Source organism: Dipodomys spectabilis, unplaced genomic scaffold, assembly GCF_019054845.1.
Source record: "Dipodomys spectabilis isolate Male_0828 unplaced genomic scaffold, ASM1905484v1 ptg000173l, whole genome shotgun sequence".
Taxonomy (NCBI): Eukaryota; Metazoa; Chordata; class Mammalia; order Rodentia; family Heteromyidae; genus Dipodomys; species Dipodomys spectabilis.
The window spans coordinates 9,446,801-9,465,160 of record NW_024870850.1 but is presented as its reverse complement, the minus strand read 5'-3'; the positions used below and the strand labels follow the sequence as shown (position 1 = coordinate 9,465,160).

At 42.1% G+C, this 18,360-nt stretch overlaps 1 protein-coding gene across 1 annotated transcript; it reads right to left on the bottom strand.

The window, feature by feature from the left end:
* Positions 1-574: 574 nt before the first annotated feature.
* On the bottom strand, positions 575-14,293 carry LOC122119622 (vomeronasal type-2 receptor 116-like). The gene is made up of 6 exons (XM_042693626.1): positions 14,091-14,293; positions 8,367-8,655; positions 7,179-7,988; positions 4,747-4,974; positions 3,637-3,760; positions 575-1,494 (listed from the first exon to the last, which is right to left on the bottom strand). The coding sequence occupies exons 1-6, from the start codon at positions 14,291-14,293 to the stop codon at positions 575-577; spliced, it is 2,574 nt and encodes an 857-aa protein (XP_042549560.1).
* Positions 14,294-18,360: the final 4,067 nt, after the last annotated feature.

The following is an 18,360-nucleotide window of genomic DNA, read 5'->3' as shown; positions in this document are numbered from 1 at the left end:
CACATTTCTTCCCCAAAAAATACATTCATAGATTCCTGTTAGAAACTGCAACAGATTAACATCCTGCTCTAAAATTCTTAAAGAAAGAAGAGAGAGAATGAGAGATTTTCCAGTAAAACACACTCAGTTATATAGCAAAATAGAAAATATGTGAACAGAAATATGCAGCTAGGTCAGAGAATGGACTTGAGTTACCATAATGAAAGCATGGAAATGTTCAACAACGTAACTTCCTATACTAGTAGCTTAGCAATATAGTGATATTGAAGCTGTGATATAGGATAGCTAGGAAGAATAATTGAGACAGGAAAGAGAAAGGAAAAAGCACAGTAGATAATGTACTCATTAGGAAGTATGATAGTATAAAGGACAGATTACACTGGAGGAATCACAAAATATCCAAGTTAGAATGCAAATTTTGGAGGTCTTGTTGGGAATGTGCTATGTCTCTAACATAACCAGAGAAATGAATAAGAGTAACTTGTTTGTTCAAAGAAGTCCTCACATTAAACTAAGATGTAATACAGATTGCTCTCAGAGCCTCTAAACTTTCTAGGCAACATCTATGTTTATCTTAATGTTTGTTTCTTCCAGAACGTGATCTCTCCCTGAACCCGGAGAAAGAATTTCTCTCAGGTCTTATCAGGATGATGTAGCACTTGGGGGCAAAGATGCAGCCTAGGAGACCTGCACTGGAGGCCAAAATGGAGAAGACCTCCACGGCCACCATGGCCTTCCCCTTGGTGCTGTGGTAGACAGGCAGGAAGGTGAGCCACACACTGCAGAACACCAGCATGCTGAAGGTCAGGAACTTGGCCTCATTAAAGGTGTCAGGCAGGTTTCTGGCCAGAAAAGCCACAGTGAAGCTGGCCAGGGCTAGAGAGCCAAGGTATCCCAGGACACAGTAGAAGGCAGTGAGGGAGCCCACGTTACACAGTATGATGATGTATCCATGTTCTGATTGTGCATCTTTGTCCACAAAGGGAGGAGAGATTTGCAGCCAGAGGCCACAGAGGGTCACCTGGATGAGAGTGCAGATGGGGATGAGGAGGTTAGGAACCCAGAAGAGCAGCCTCTGCCTCGTGCTTCTCCCTGGAGCAGTGAGCGTGAAGGCCAGAACCACAGTGATGGTCTTGGCCAGGACTGTGGAGACAGCCACAGTGAAGACCACTGCGAATGTGATGTGCTGCAGGATGCAGGCAGTTTTGTGAGGACGGCCAAGGAAGAGTAAGGTGCAGAGGAAGCTACAGATGAGGGAGATGAGCAGGATGTAGCTGAGGGCCCAGTTATTGGCCTTGACAAAAGGCGTGTCTTGGTGCTTGATAAACACCCCAAGAACAGCAGCTGTGAGTGCAGAGCAGCAAAGAGCTGTGCAAGCCAGAGCCATACCCAAGGGGTCTTCATAAGCCAGGAAGCCCTCAGTTTTCCTCAGGCAGTGATTTCTCTGCATGTTGGCAAACTGATGATCTGCACACCTGACACACTGCTCCATGTCTGGTGAGGTGTGAGAATCACTATTAGTTTGTGGTCAGTATTTGTCTTTCCTCTCAACCCCCTTGATTCAACTAGCTAGCTCATTTTCCCTGATTCACCAGTTGACCTGTATTGAGTTCAGTACCAATAGAGTAACTCTCTATATCAAAATGCTTTCACATCAAATCTCTTTCTGGCATTTCTTCTTCTTTCCCTCCTCTTTCTGTTTTTGTTTTTCTTTTTTTCTTTTCCTTCCTTCCTTCCTTCCTTCTTTCCTTTCTTTCTTTCTTTCTTTCTTTCTTTCTTTCTTTCTTTCTTTCTTTCTTTCTTTCTTTCTTTCTTTCTTTCTTTCTTTCTTTCTTTCTCTCTCTCTCTCTCTCTCTCTCTTTCTTTCTCTCCTTCCTTCCTTCCCTCCTTCCTTTCCTCGCTCCCTCCCTCCCTCCCTCCCTCCCTCCTTCACTTCTTCCTTCTCTAGCTCCTTCCTTCCTTACATCTGTCTTTCTTTCCTCCAGTGCTTGAACTCTGGCCATGCGACATTTTCCAGAGTTCAAGCTCAAAACTACCACTCTACCACTTGAGCCACAGCTCCAATTACAGGTTTTTGGGTGCTTAATGGTGAGAAAGAATCTTACTGAGTTTCCTGTACATCATTACATCGAAGCTCCATCCTCAAATCTCAACTGCCTGAATCGATTGGATTACAAGTGTAATATATAATTACCAGCATTATGTGCTGCATTCTTGACAGGTCATACCACTCTGGCTCTCTGCTACTCATTCAAGACATAATGGAAAATAGAGAATCAGCCCAACCACTTCACTTTGTACAAGAGGGCTTAATCCAAACCTCAATCTCCTCATTACACCAAACACAGAGCATTTGATCTGTGTCAAGAACAGTAGTCCTCCACTGATATGATAAGGTCTGGGAAAGATCAGCTGGAGGAGGCAGAAGAGAAATGAAATGGAGATGATAAACTATTTCTGAATCTTTTATATTTGAAGAATTGCTAGTCATCCTAGTGCCAGTGTCAGACATGGAGTGACCATAACATAGCCCATTGTATTATTAGTGCATGCTAAATAGAAAATAAAATTTAATTAGAAATGAACAGCAATAGGCACTCAGAAAAGAAAGGCTGTGTTAGACCCACAATTCCATGATGATTTGCATATCATTTCAAAGATCAACAGCTGGTCCTTGATATTTTCTTTTTTTCAGTGTTTAGCTCTTATTTTCTCCATTTCTCCCTTGTTTATTAAATATATGTTTTATTGTTAAGATACTGTACAAAGTGGTTACAGTTACATGAGTAAGGTAATGAGTACTTCTCCTATCGAGCATTGTTCCCCCTTTTTTAAAAAATGTTTGTTATTGTTAAAATACTGTACAGAGTAGTTACAGTTACATGAGAAAGGTAAAGTGTACATTTCTTATCTAGCATTGTTGCCTCCTCCTTTGTTTTTTATTTATCATCCCTTCCTTGTCCACCTCCCCAAAAACTCCTCCGACAATGCCAAAGTGATAAAGTTCTTTTTCAATATAGTGTCTTGTACATCTCCTGGTTAAAATTGGTCAACCTGTATCCCTATTTAAGCAGTTTGTTTTTTCCTTGCCCTTCCCAAATTAGGAAAATGTATATACAAGATGCAGGACACTAGAATCCAATACATTGAAAACAGGGGTTATACCATGGGTGTGGAATATACCAAAGAAACAAAAAATCACATGGTCATTATAAATACCTTAAAAAAGAAAGAAAAAACCACTTGTGTTCCTATCTTGGTGTTCATTTCGCTTAACATCAACTTATATGGCCATAAGTACATAGCTTTCAACCTTTTCTGCTTCCCCTAGACATATAGTAGTTGTTACAAATAATGGAAACCATGGGTTCTTTAAATACAAAAAATGCGATTGAGGAGAGGGGAACATGGGTATTCTCATGATGAAGCCTGTAATAGATTAGAAAATACAATCAGAGATGTAATGAAGGGGCAGTGGGTGTTTCTTCTAAGGGAAGTATGGTTAACGGTAGCCCTGGAACTCTGCATGAGGGTGCATGTGTGTTCCTGCCATGTTACTGTAGATCACTCCACTGGCTTGCATGGACTGAAGGTTAGGAAGGACAGATGGGGAATTTCTCTAACTAACAGACTCGCCTGTCACATTAGAAATCTCATTCTCTGGGCAAGGAGTGCAATCAAAACAACAGGTAGCATTTCCCTCCAGAGAGGCCTTCCTGAATCCAGGACCACAGCTCTCACTGCACACAGACTGAGGAGTCTGAGAATATTCAGATGAAAGTTAGTGACCATTTATCCTTTTACCTGACATCTGAGCTACTCCAGTGATTTAGGGGAAATGATCCTCAAAACACATAATATTTATATGCATACAGAAAATGAATTTACTGAATCTTCTTACAGTTTCATCTGACATGAGCTGAAGAACATGTGGGGCCTGAACACCCAGCACTCATACTATCGGGAAGTCATGGAGCCTTGAAGTGTTGGATGTTAATTCTAGGAAATTAGGAAATGGAAGTTAATCCTGCATCCTATTCTTGAATTCAGGTGATCTGTTTACAGATGAATAAGAGCATGAGAAGAAAATCACTCAGGGAAATTTCAAACCCACGCTCTAAAGCATGGCTAATTGCTTTGGAGGTGCTGCTGTACCCAGGGCCATTCACATCTCTCTTGGCTTCCTAGCTGTCAGAAAGTGGGTGAATTTCTCTGGCAGATGCTCCTTTCATTACATCCTGTCTCACTAGACTAAGAAGCAACAATCTATCCAACCATGGTCTGAAATCTCCAGGCAGAAGCAAAGCAAGCCCTTCTGCCTTCTCATTTGATTCACTCAGATATTTTGTCACAGTGCTGGTATGATGATTCACAGGTGTCACCTTTATGATATTCACTATGCAAACATAGAACAACATATTGGTCATGATATGTTCCTCTGTTTCGTCCATGAATCTGTTAGTAAGAAACTTCCAGAAACAGAAAGTTTTGAAATGTACACCACTGAGCCATAGTTTTATTGAAGAAACTTTAAAACAGGATAAGCTTATTGCTCATTTATACATAGATCATGCCATTATGGTTAGAAACGACTGACCCTGGGGGAGAAATAAGGATGTGGTGACATTGTCTACAAGCATTGTGATCATAACCTGGCTTAGGGAATTGTAAGCTCTTTCTACAACTACTTCCTAATAACAATACATTTTTATAAAGGAGAGAGTAACAAAAGTAGAAATGACCCACCTTGGTAATTCCTATGGGCCACTCTATCAGATTTTCAAACAAAATCAGTTGTTGATCATGTGGCCTAGATGGAGAAAACTTGCCAACTTTCACCTTTTGTCCCAGACCTTCTGGAAAATTCCAAAAGCTCTTAATGTCATACTCTGCCTCCAAGTTCCTTTCCTCATTCAAAACCACTTGGTCTCCAACAGGATTGGTAAATTGGATCTTCTTCAAAAAGGGATGCAGCTAAAAGGGACACATTACAGTATGGTGAGGTGCTTCCCAGTGTTATCACAGAACCGAAGAACAATGAATTACTCTTCATTCCCATCTCCTGGTTCACACACCACAGGAAGCCAACCAACTGTATCAAATGCAGGCCCACAGCAGACTAAAGTGTTACCAAGTTCATAAACCTGGGTATCCAGGATGGGATGCAGAAACTCAATTTCAAGGGAATGAAACTGCACCATAACCAACCAAATATGAATTATCACATGATAGACTCTATAAATTGCATTTCAATCACTAATTTTGTGATTCTGATAAGAGAATCAGTCTGAAATATGGGTTAAATAATAAACTAAGTAGAATCATAGAATATTTTTCACAACTATGAAAGATTACCTTAAGCAAGACTTAGTTCACTGCATGTGTGTGTGTGTGTGTGTGTGTGTGTGTGTGTGTGTATGTGTGTGTGTGTATGTCTGTGTCTATGTGTGTATGCCTGTACTTTGGTGTGACCTCACAGCTTAGGCACTCAACTTGGTATTTTTTTTTTGTTCTTTTCAAAGTAATCATTCTGTCCATTGAGCCACAGCTCTCCCTCTGTCTTTTTGGTGGTCAATTGTAGTCATGAGTGAGCCACAGGTGTGAGCCACTTGTGTCTAGGCAAAATTAGGTTTTCAAGAACTAGTCACCCTTAGAGAAGATCTTCACTAGCCATACAACGGACAAGGGTCTCATATCTAAAATATACTTGGAATTCAAAAAATTAAATGCCCCAAAAACAAATCCTCAAAGAAACAACTGCCCAATAAATAAGTCGGCTAAAGACTTAAAGAGAAGCTTCTCTGAAGAGGAACGAACGATGGCCAGTAGACACATGAAGAAATGCTCAACCTCCCTATCCCTAAAAGAAATGCAATTCAAAACAACGTTGAGATAACACCTCACTCCACTTAAAATGGCTAAAATAAAGAACTCTAATAACAACAGATGCTGGAGGGGATGTGGAAAATAGGGAACCTTACTGTATTGTTGGTGGGAGTGTAAACATGTTTAACCACTTTGAAAAGTAGTATGGAGGTTCCTCAAAAGACTCCACATAGAGCTCTGCTATGACCCAGCAATCCCACTTTTGGGCATTAACCCAAATGTTTACAAACAAGACCACACTAAAGCTACTAGAACGACTATGTTTATTGCAGCATTATTTACTACAGCTAAGATGTGTAACCAACCCAGATGCCCCTCAGTAGATGAATGGATCAAGAAAAAGTGTTATATATACAAAATGGAACTCTATGCCTCCATCAGAAAGAATGACATTGCCCAATTTGTTAGGAAATGGAAAGGCTTGGAAAAAAATTATATTAAGTGAAGTAAGCAAGGCCCAAAGAAACATAGGTCCCATGGTTTCCCTTATTAGTAATATCTAGTATATGTCTGAGTCAAGTAGAAAAGGTCAGATAAGGTGATGTTAGGGAAATGAACCCTAAGATACGAATTCAAATGATTTTTTCTTTCATGGGATTGTTTCTAACACATTAATAACATTATTTCTTTGTTGCTTTGTATGTCCCTCTCCCACAGTATACAGTATAATCCCTGCTTTCACTATATTTGATGTTGGTATATTTTTTGGAGGGGAAGGGGAAAAAGAATCGTTTAAATAGGGATGCAGGTGGACCCATTGCAACAATGAGATGTAGAAGTGGTTATGTCGAAAACAAACTTCACAGCTTTGGTTCAGGGCGTGGGGGAGGATAGCATTGGGAGGACGGGGGGGGGGGGGGACGTGGCCGATGGGAAGGGATGGGAAGGGGAAACAAAGGAGGAGGCTACAACGCTTGTTAAGAAATGTACTCATTATCTTGCCCATGTTATTGAAACCCCTCTGTATAGTATTTTCACAATAAAAAAACTAGTCACTCTTAATCTGTTATTTTAAAAAGGTACAAGGATTATTTGAATATATCCTGTTGAAATGGGGATGGCTTTTTCCACACATAGTGAGGATGGGGACAGAAGACACAGCACTTTCTTGTCACGGATGCAGCGTTCTTCAAGAACATTGTCTACACAGCTCTACCGTCACTTCATGGAGAGAAAACAGACTCTCTTGTATTTGCCAAAATGGTGCCAGACAACCTAGTTGCATCTGATATGAAAGCTTATATAGAAGTTCTGCATGCCTAGAGTAGGGCACCCAAAAGAAAAGCCATTACCTGTGAAGAGAGAAATGCCCTGTGTTGCCCATTGTGCACTCTTGGCTCTTCCATGTAATGAAGAAACATCTGGTGGAGGGCATGGGCCACAGCATACACAGCATTGTAGATGTTGTAACTCTCATCTGACATGGTCATGTCAAAAATGTGCCTCAGCAACCAATGCAGTGTGGCATTGTATGAACAATGCCCCAAGTCTCTGCAGTCAGACTTAATCAGTAGGCTATAAACAGACTGAATCCATGACCTGAGAAGGGAGTTATTTGCTGAGTTCTTGGAGAAGGTCTCTGTCAGAATAAAATTGGTGAACCCCGCAGTGTTTCTATGATGGTGAGAGAAGATAAGAGGTGCATGGAAAGAGTCAATCAGAAAATGTCTTTTAGCAATAGTCACATCATCATAGGGTGAGTTCATGACCCAGACTTTGCCTGTAATTACAAAGTGCCTAAATTTAAGAATGAAGCCTAGTAGAAATTTACTGTCCGCATAAATGATAATCACATTGGTTGATAAGTCCATTAGCTGGCGCTGCATAGATAGATCATTTGAGTAATCTGAAAGGAAACTGTAAGTGATCATGTTCTCAAAGGCAAAGCAGACTCTACTCTTGCTCATCTCTTCTCTCAATTCTGAGAGGAACCATATACCATTGTTGTCTTCAGTGATGAATAGTCCCACCCAGTTCCAGCTGAAATGAAGCATCAAGGAGACCATGGCCAGGGCTAGACCTGAGTCCTTGGCAGCCATCTGATAGACAGTACCAAACTGTCCATGGTTACTCAGGAGAGGATCAAAAGACCCAAAGGTGAACTACAGGGAACAAATGGAAACAACATCAGGAAGAGGATGGTCATAGGCAAATCTCAGTCCTGATGTAAACGACACAACAACTCGTAGTACAGAGGTGGGAACAAAAGTTTGCTTATCTCATTTGCAAAGTCATCTCCCATGTTCTGAACTCTTTGTAGACATGTACAGATAAGGCTCAGCGCTTTGGGTCATCCTTTCCTCTCAACACCCCTCTTTTTATTTGCAGCAATGAAAATGTGTATGTCCCACCCACTTTTGGAGGCTTCTCCCTGTGAGATTATGCATTTGGAAGGGTTTGTGATACCACCTCCTCTTCAACCTGTTGAGGACAGTCACTGTGGATATGGTTTCACATCTGCCCACCAGTTCCAGTCTCACCTGTGGAAGTTTATAGAGGTCCAGCAGTGTCCCTATTGGGAAGAATGTGCTTGAGATTCCTGTGAGTGCCGCTATAGCTTTGCTGTCTCTTCTGCAGGTGTAATTAGGGATGTTTTTATTCTTCCCAGACAGCCAGGTGAGTGGATCCTCTAACAGATCAGTACCTGAGTAATGCACAGTGTAGATCTCAAACCCCAGAGTCATGTTGGGAAGCAGATGGGGATTCTTGTTGATCTCCTCCACAGCCAGCAGCAGGGTGAGAAGCAATTGGTATTTCTTTAAGTTGATCCTGCACAGAAATCACCAAATTTGGGTAGGTATACAAGTATTACAAATGATTAACTGCAAATCTCATGACTTTGTTGAATCAAATGTTGATTTCTACACACAGTAATATGTATAGATCCAACGGGATGGCATTCTAATTTGGAGTCTAAGAAAAGTTCTTAGAATTGGGAGAGTTCCTGAACAGGCCTTGATCAGCATACATGAGATGACTATTCTTCTGAGTTGCAGAGAGAGAGAGGGTGGGGGGAGTGATCAAGCTGGCTTTTCCTCTCTGCACCTTATGGATATGTGAAAAACACTGCTGTCTGCTGTGACATAGGAACAGGCCCAGCTCACATACCAAATCATTTAGTACCTTATATTAGCTGTGCATATGGAAAAACTCTTAAGAAATACAATTCCAATTGGGAATAGATTGTCCACCTGAGTTCAACCAGTATGAGCGGGGAGGCAGGGCCTTCTGTGTTAGGAGTAAATAGGAAAGCAGGCTGCTTTGTGTCTGTGCTCGCTTGCCACACATTTGCCAATGGTGCGTCCTTCTGCAAAGAAGTGAATCTTGTCTTGTGAGGAAAGTAAAGAAATCACAGAACTACAATCAATGGCTTGTGATAGAGGCACACTAAGCTGACTCAGAGAATGTCATCATTCTAGGGGATTCCCCAGAACAGAGCAAGATGGCATCCCAGAAAGCTACAACATAAAGATTGCCTCACCCAACAAAGAGCAGATGAGAGTCAGGGATTGTGGACTGGAGGATACTTCTCTAGTAGAACAAACAACAGAAAAGGATGTGTGAAAAAAGGGGGAAGAAGCCATCTCCATGTTTTCCCCATTATCAGCATTAGTTGCTCATTATGCACAGAAACCCTCCAATATTGCAGGGAGGGAGAGAATTAAAGTTAAATCTCAGCACCATCCCCATACACTCAGACCAGTGCTGGGGAAGTGCTTATAGTTTCTACTTTTGGGTCCAGACCTTAAATTGTGCTTCTGGAACTGGTTTAGGGCAGAGAAGGAAGACGCTGCCACAACCTCCCTCCTCCAATCTTGTGAATGACAGCAGGTATGGGATACAACCTCCTAGTGATCAGGCCAGAAGATTGGGTCAGAGATTTTCTTAGAACCCTTTGTCAAGCATGTCATGGTTGCACCCATAATCCAGAATAAACTAGAAGCACTGTTTGGTGCTAGCACCACAGCTTCCATTAGAATCTTTCAGGAGGATTTGGAAGGTCGCTGAGGCAGAACCAAATGCCATTTCCATCAGTTTCCACCATGGGTGGAGTAGGCTGACACCTGTCTTCTTGCTTAGCCTTGTGAAGCCACTGTGGCTATGTGACTCTGTTGTTATCTGGCTCAGTCCAGTCTCATTGCACAGTGAATTATTTCAGGACCACTGCCCTAGAAGGACAGTGCTCAAGATGGCACCAGGCAGAAACTGAAGTTTCTCTAGGAATCCAGTGTGCATTGGTCTACAGCAGCATAAGCTAGATTGTGGCTTAAGTGTATCCACATGACAGTTTGGGCTTTGGGGATGCTAGATAGCCTGAGTAGATGGTGGTGTTCACCAAGATGGTCCTGGGGCTTGCTTTATTGTTTTTGTTGATTGTGTGGCTTGAACTCTAGGCCTGGGATCTGACCCTAAAATCTTCAGCTTAAGACTAGCTCTCTAGCACTTGAGGCACAGCGCCACTTCTGGCTTTCTTTTGTTTTACTGGAGATAAAAGTCTCACAGACTTTTCTGCCTGGGCTGGCATTGAACCCCGGTCCTCAGATCTCAGCCTCCTAAGTAGCTAGAATTCTAGGTATCAGCCACCCATGCCCAGCTTGTGGCTTCCTTTACAAACCTTACCATGCTTCTGTAGCATTGCATGGTTTTCCATCCCAATTATAATAGGTAAGACAGGGAAGTAAGATGGTGATATTGTCCTACAACTTAGTGTGGGCTAGATAATAGCAGTAGAACTGTATCATGACCATATTGCCAGGACAGCCTTTGGTAGACTCTGTAATCACCTCAATACCTGAGAAAGTCATCTAACACCAGACAATCTGAATTTTATATTAGCTATCACTAATTGTATATGGTTGTGGGCATCTTGGCTCATGAGCACACCTCTACCATATTCAACCTGAGTCAATCTTAGTACTCACCCAGTACTGTATTGGTCTTGATCGCAGTAGACTGAGGATGATGTACTCAGGCAGGATAGGAAAATGAGGCCTGGTTAATGCATGCCAGGAATTCAAAAACTCAAGCTTAAAACTTGTCCATCTACTTCCCTTAATGTTAAGGGAATGACGTCATTTAGGGGGAAATGGAGTAGAATAGATTAGTAAAATATGATGTATGGGAAGCTCACAGCAAACAGAGAGCTATTCATCCATCTACATATCTTGAGATTGAGGGACCAGGGCTGGGAAGGTGGCTCAGTGGTAGAGCGCTTGCCCTGCATGCCTGAGGCCCTGGGTTCGATTCCTCAGCACCACATAAGCAAAAAGAAAAAAAGCCGGAAGTGGCGCTGTGGCTCAAGTGGTAGAGCTCTAGCCTTGAGCTGAAGAGCTGAGGGACAGCGCCCAGGCCCAGAGTTCAGGCCCCACGACCGCACCCAAAAAAAAAAAAAAAAAAGATTAAGGGACCAAAGTCATTGAACACAAAAAGAAGCTGGATCAATTAAGGAAAAAAATGAGTCCTAGAGAAGGCAACTCAGAAACATGTGATTTCGAAACACAGGGCTACCATCTTTACTTCAAAGAGAGGAAACAGGTTGAATTGCTTCCTGAGAGATGCATTTCTCATCATATGAATTAGCAGTTGTCTTGTAGGGCAAATGCCTTCCCCACAAGACACTCCCCAAAACGTAAGCAACATCCTATGCCAAATATAGACAACAGCACACATTCCTTCCCTCAAGGATAATCATCTGGAAAGAATGGCCAAAACATACAGAAACTCAGAAAGTGTAACAGCAGGAATGATTAGAGCAAAGATGACAAACCTATGTTTGTGTAACTTTTAAGTCAGACCTCCTGCCTTTACCATCTGAATACCCCTGGAAGCCCAAGAGCTGAGTGTCTCTTCTCAATTACAGTGTGTCTTTGCCTTTCTGTTTCTTGTTTGTCTACCTGCTTGTTTCATTGCTTCCTTACTGAGAAAAGCTCTGCCACATTTTCATCCTGTCGTGACTTGTCTAGAATTTCTTCTTCTGGGATCAGAGTCAAGGATCCCAAGTGAAGAGTCCCTACTTTTAGAGTGAAACTTCATTAACCTTCATCTGTTTTGGTGACCCTGCTGTTTGGTATTCCAAGTGTAATAGAGTTCTGGTGGCACAGCTGTGTCTAACGCCAGTTCCAGCACACAGATCTTGCTATTGCTAGGCAGAATCGACGCACAAGGCCATTCCCTGTGGATGAGGCATATGGGACCCCTGTGCACCCAGGAGAAGGCATATTTGGACCCATGACTCATTGGGGTTCTCGTGAGGTTTTTAGAACCACAGAGTATTTGTCACCAAATTAGCCTTTAGTTTTCTCTGGTACTGAAATGGTTTATCACCTCACAGCTGACTTCTCACAGGCCCTGGGCTCCATCTAGTGTTGACATTGTGGAAGTCACGACAGACTCAGGAACACTGAAGCCTGCCTGGGATTTCTGGAAAGACAGGCACAAAGCCAGACCAGTCAGACTGGTATAATTTGGAGACATTTCAAAGGCCAGATGGTATCACATGCCAATATGAATGAAGAATGTTCCAGAATGATGAATTCTCCTAGCATTCAATATAATCATTTTAGGGAAATTCTCATAGAGAGAATCTCAACTCTCATGGATGTTTGCTGATGTCATTGTGTACAATGTAACTGAGGCTTTGACATCTAGAATGACAGTAATACTAAATAATGAATTGGGAACTGGTGGCTCAGGCCTGCAATTATAACTACTCTGGAGGATGATATAGGAGAATTATGTTTTGTAGTCACTTTGTGCAGGAATGTCTGTGACACTCTTTATGTGCAAGCAACTCCACAGAAACTGGTACAGAGCTGTAGGTCAAGTGGTAGAGTGCCAGCCATGAGAGAAAAAATGCTAAGGGACAGCCATCAAGACTTGAGATGATGCATGTGTACCAGAATGTATGTGAACATGCACACACACACACACACACACACACACGCACACACACACACACACACACACACACACACACACACACACAGCTCATTAGAGTTTCCAATGCTGGGTTTACACATGAGCCCTATCTTTCTCACTCACTTCCTCACCACATTAATTTGGCTTAAATATCTCTCATAAATCTATCATGGAATAAAGTATTCTTCTCCTGAACAAACCCTATACAGGGTGTTTCCACACAACTTGTCTGAGAAGATTCATCCATGACTTCCCTAGTTTACAGAGAATTCTATAGATCTGAAAGTAATGAGCTCACCTGGGTCAAATGCATGAATGAAACTGTGTATAAAAATTATGAAAAAGCCAGGCACCTTTGCTCACACCTGTCATCCTATCTACTCAGGAGGCTGAGATCTGAGGATCAGGGTTCAAAGCCAGCCAGGGCAGAAGTGTCCATCAGACTCTTATCTCCAATAAACCACTAGAAAATTGGAAATGGCACTGTGGCACCAGCAATCGAGCGCTTGTCTTAAGCTGAATAGCACAGGGACAGCATCCAAGCCTAGAGTTCAAGAGCCATTACTGCAATATATATGGAAAACACATTAAAATCTAGTTTAGGAAGTTATGAGCAGGGAAAAATAAATAAGCCTGGAAACATTTGGAGAACAAGGAATGGAAACAGAGTTTCTGGGAATGACATAGGAGACAGGCCAAGACATGGATAGCAGGACAGAAGCTTACTTACATTAGTTAAGGGGAAAAAAAATAAAATGTGTCATGCATTTCCCATTACTGATCTGTCCAGCAGCTCCCCATTTCCAGAGTTTTGCTGACATGAATTAACCCCAGAAGCAGAAACTGCATGTCTATCCTAAGAAACATTGCCCTGAAGGCGGTCCAAACATTGGCCCTGTTTTGAAAAGAGTAAAGAACAGAATGGATTGAAGATTCCCTGGCCTTTGCCCTATAGATGGGGACATTGCACTTTAGTGTCTTTGTATGGACTCTTGGTCACCCCAGTGACCCTGAGTAACAGTAATGAGTGGAGGAGTCACAGTGATGGTGGGGTGGTCGGGACATCTCTGGAAAGGGGAGTAGAATGGAAGACAGACAGAAAACTCTGTACCCTTGGAAGAAAGAAAAATATTCATTAGGAAAACTTGAAATGAAGTAGAGCTGTTGTAGTGAGGGCAGTGTAGAAGATGCAGAGCACATCAGTGATTGTGTCCAAACTTCCCCCACATCTGACTGTAACACAAAGAGAAAATTCAAAATTTAAGAAAATCCAAGAAATCACTTACTGAATGTTCTGTTGCTGCAGGGTAGGGTCATTCAAGCCTTGACCGACCAATTCCCAAGAATAGAGGGGGTAAAATCCAGCAATGACCACATCTCCCTTGCTGCATGCCACAGATTTCTCTGTCCAAATGCATCTTCCATCTTCAGAGAAAGTGATCAGGAGAGGATGCTGGAGGAGAAGCAGTGTCAGAGCTACAGGGAACATTGCTGCTGCTTTGACATGGAGCTGTGTTTCTGGATGCAGACTGTGCCTGCAGCGTCAGGCAGGTGTCTAAATGGATCTTCAGTTTTTGTGGCTTCTTGTTTCCTGGATGTCCTCCACTGTCCTAGAGGAATACAGAGCCCGTTCTGCCCTCTGGCTCTGCATCTGGCGCCCAGCTTCAAGGTCAAAACAGAAGTTAGAAAACATGTGTACCATCTTCCTCTCCACACCCTCAGGACCATGATTTCATCCAAGACTGTAGATAATGAAACTCCAGGGATGGATTCCTCTCTTGTTGAGTTGTTCACAAATTTGTGTGAAAGCAAAAAGTTGAAAACAAAAAAGCACAACCAATCAAGGGTCACTAGGGATGATGGGAATGGATGACAGCAGTGGATGCCATGTGAAGGTCAAATGATCATAGAGCACCATGGCCAGCAAAGGCTCAGTCAGAGTTATTGGAGCACCGTCAAAGATGAGGATGGGCAGGCTCACAACCTAGGGAAAAGGGAGACACAGAAGTTTGGTGAAATGACCCATTCAGGTTTTTATACCAACTGCACATGCACAAGAATCCAGAAGAGCTCAATATATTTATTTACTGTTGCAGGTGTTACCAACAGTGTCCTGGAATCCTACCATTACAGATCAATACTTTAAGTTCAATGCATTTATCCAATTAGACATTTGCACTCTGAATCTTGAACTTCTTCAGTGCTTGCATGTTGTTGACCATCAGACTGCACTTATCAATATATGGACAGTCCATTGTTAGACAGAGGTGTTCTATGATCTATGACTATCTGGGAACATAGCAGGCCTGCACACTGAGGATCCTGGTAGCTGTGGGTGTATGGATGGGTCTTGCTCTGCTGTGTCCACATCATGTCCTGAGTGCTCCGGGAATTCTTTTTCCCACTTGGACAGCTGTATGGTGCCAGCTCTGTCCATGTCTCCCTACCTGTCTTCTCTACTAGTTTCTCATACTAGAAGTGAAACCAAGGTCACAGCATAGGTTCCTGCTCTGCACAGAGTTCACCATGGTGGCTGGTTCTGTGAACTGGCTGCATATATTTATGAGGAAGGGCTTGGCAAATGTAAGTTGGAAAAGTAAGGATGCAAATGCTATTTGGTGATGGTAGCCGGCAAGAACTTGCAAGAGCATCAGTGCTGGTCCTAGCCTGACTTGGGTTTGGAGGTAGAAATCTTTGTTGCTTCTATACCCAGGATTATCGGTATGAGCCAGCTGTGCCTGGCTCAGAGGACAAACTTTTATCCCATTCTCCTCATCTATTACTTGAACTATTTCTGTTCAGTCTGCCCAAGAGTACAGGCCCTCCCCACTTCTTCTTCACTTGCCTGAAACCAGTAGTCACCTGTTAATCACCTGACTTGGAGTCAGCAAAGGACCCCACAATCTGAGGTCACTTCCTCATCCACGGAGGTCACTTCCTGGACCATCCTGGTCACACCTCTGTAGGACAGTGATAAGTTCCCCAGACTCTGTGGTCACTTCCACATCTGCTGTGGTCCCCTTCTCTCTCTTTTTATTTTCTTCTTATTCCTTTTCCTCTGTCTTCTCCAGGGGCTTCCATCTCCTGAGGGTGGCCAGTTTGCCTTTTCTGCCTGAACCGTGTATCAGGTTTCCTTGCTGGAGAAGCTAACAATTTCTACTTCATTATCATTGATATCTACTCTAGTACTCTATGCCTTCTTCTCCCTACATTTCAAAAATAAGAGAAAACTTGGGGATCTCTGTTGCCTCTATGGGTGTGCTTTCTTTCTGGTATGTCTGTTTGTTTGTCTGTGTGTATTGTAAATGTGTTGTACAGAAGAGTTACCATTATGTAAATCAGGTAGTGAGTACATTTCTGTTTTTAAAATGTTACCCAGTTTTTCCCTCCCTGCCCCACCGAAAGGTTGTATGCTTCATTGTTCACACGGTGTCCAGTATATACCACTGCTGCATTTGCCAGGGTGATTAACTGAACACGATGTTCTCCACTTCCACCCATATTCCTGACTCAAACATATAATTGCATGCTCAAGACTCCTTGTGTCTGTGTGATTCAATTTACTTTTTCCATTCATGTGTTGATTGGAACAGAGCCTGGTTCTGCAACTCAGCTTCTAAGTAGTATCATGATAAACACTCACCATATGTAAACACAGACATAACAAACACCAATATTTGTGTGTGTGTAATATGCATGTAATATTATATCTTTTGTCGTATTATGTTACCAAAGGAGTTATAATATTCCTTTTGGCCACATCCCCATTAGTGTCTGTTATTATTAATTTTCTGAATAATCAATCAACTTATTTATTGCTAATTATTTTATAATGAGTTATATTTTATGAAACTTAAGATGTACTCCTCTGCTACTTACTTGAACATTTTGTGGGTATAAAAATTGAATATGGGAAGTGGTGCTGTGACTGAAGTGGTAGAGTGCTAGCCTTGAGCTGAAGAGCTGAGGGACAGTGCCAAGGCCCAGAGTTCAAGCCCCACAACACACCAAAAAAAAAATGAAGACTGTTTTTGCTTCTGAAATCATTTTGTATCCAAATGAAACCAATTTGTTTCATCAATTCCCTTTCTCAAGACTTTCATTTATTAACTTCCCTTGGTCATGAGATTTGAACTCTGGGTCTAGGTGCTGTCCCTCAGTTTTCAGCTCAAGGAGAATGCTCTATCCCTTGAGCCACAGCACTGCTTTTGGTTTTCTGGTGGTTAATTGGAGATAAGTGTTGTATGAAGTTTCATGCCTGGGCTGGCTTTGTACCCTGATCCTCAGATCTCAACCTCCTGAGTAGCTAGGATTACAGGTGTGAATCACTGGCACCTGGATTCCTTAATGAGTTTTTAAAAATTACATGTTTAATTAACTCTTTGAAAACATTTGATCTCAAAATGACATTTTTAAAGATGTAAAGTAGTAATCCTTAGACAAACTGGTTGTAAATTGATATTTCCCCTTTGGTTTTAAAGCAGGTAGAACAGGAGAATCACATGTAGACTGACATCGCATGAAGAGTCCAAACTTAACAAACTTGAGGGATCTCAGACCATCTCTTGGTGTTTTCAAAATGCAGCTGATTGCATCACTTTACATATCACTCTTGTAACTTTCTTCAGGTAATATTTGAAGGAAAGCAACTTTTAGTTAAAAACACTCATATATTGGCATTTTGGTGTGTAAAGAATTGAGCAATAATAATAATAATAAAAGAATTGAGCTATAGCTGAGAGCCCGTGGCTCAAACCCATAATCCTAGCTACTCAGGAGGCAGAGATTTGAGGATCACAGTTCAAAGCTAGCAGTTTCAAAAAACTTCCTGAGACTCTTATCTCCAATAAACCACTCAGAAAACTAAGAGTGGTGTTGTGGCTCACGTGGTAGATTGCTTGCCTTGAGCTGAAGAACTGAGGGACAGAGCCTAGGCTCAGAGTTCAAGCCCTATGACCGACCAAAAAAAAAAAAAAAAAAGGATCGAGTAACGTAAATTAGGTTTTACATTGAAGTAAATATCTAACCAAAGCCAGGAAAATTTCAATGTAATTTCTACTTTTTTTCTTTGTCCCTTAAAGGAAACCACAATGGGAAAATATGTATGTAGAGCAAACTGCACATTATCTATCTGACCTATATCTATAAGAAAATAGAAAATCTGAACACACACTGCATGATTGTTTTATCAAAAGAATCCTGGGGGGATGGGGAAAGAAGGCAAATATGAGTTTGGATGAGTTAATTTTGGCAAGAAGTGGCAAAATAAGAGAAGAAAAATAAGAAAACCATAAAACTCAAGGCAATATTCTTAGCTTTGGATGGTCTCAAAGCCAGTTAGATAATTTCTACCTTCTATGCCTTTGGCTGGTGGAAGCTACCAGTACATTGCCAGAACCTCCTGGGAACATACGCAGAGACTTCCAGATCACAGTACCCAGTCTGGTTGGTCCATGAGCTGTTCACCACCTGTTAGTGCAGGAGTGCGGCTTCTGCCTCTGGGAGTTTCCAGATCCACCCATACCAGGTCAACCGACCTAGGGTGCAGGCCCCACG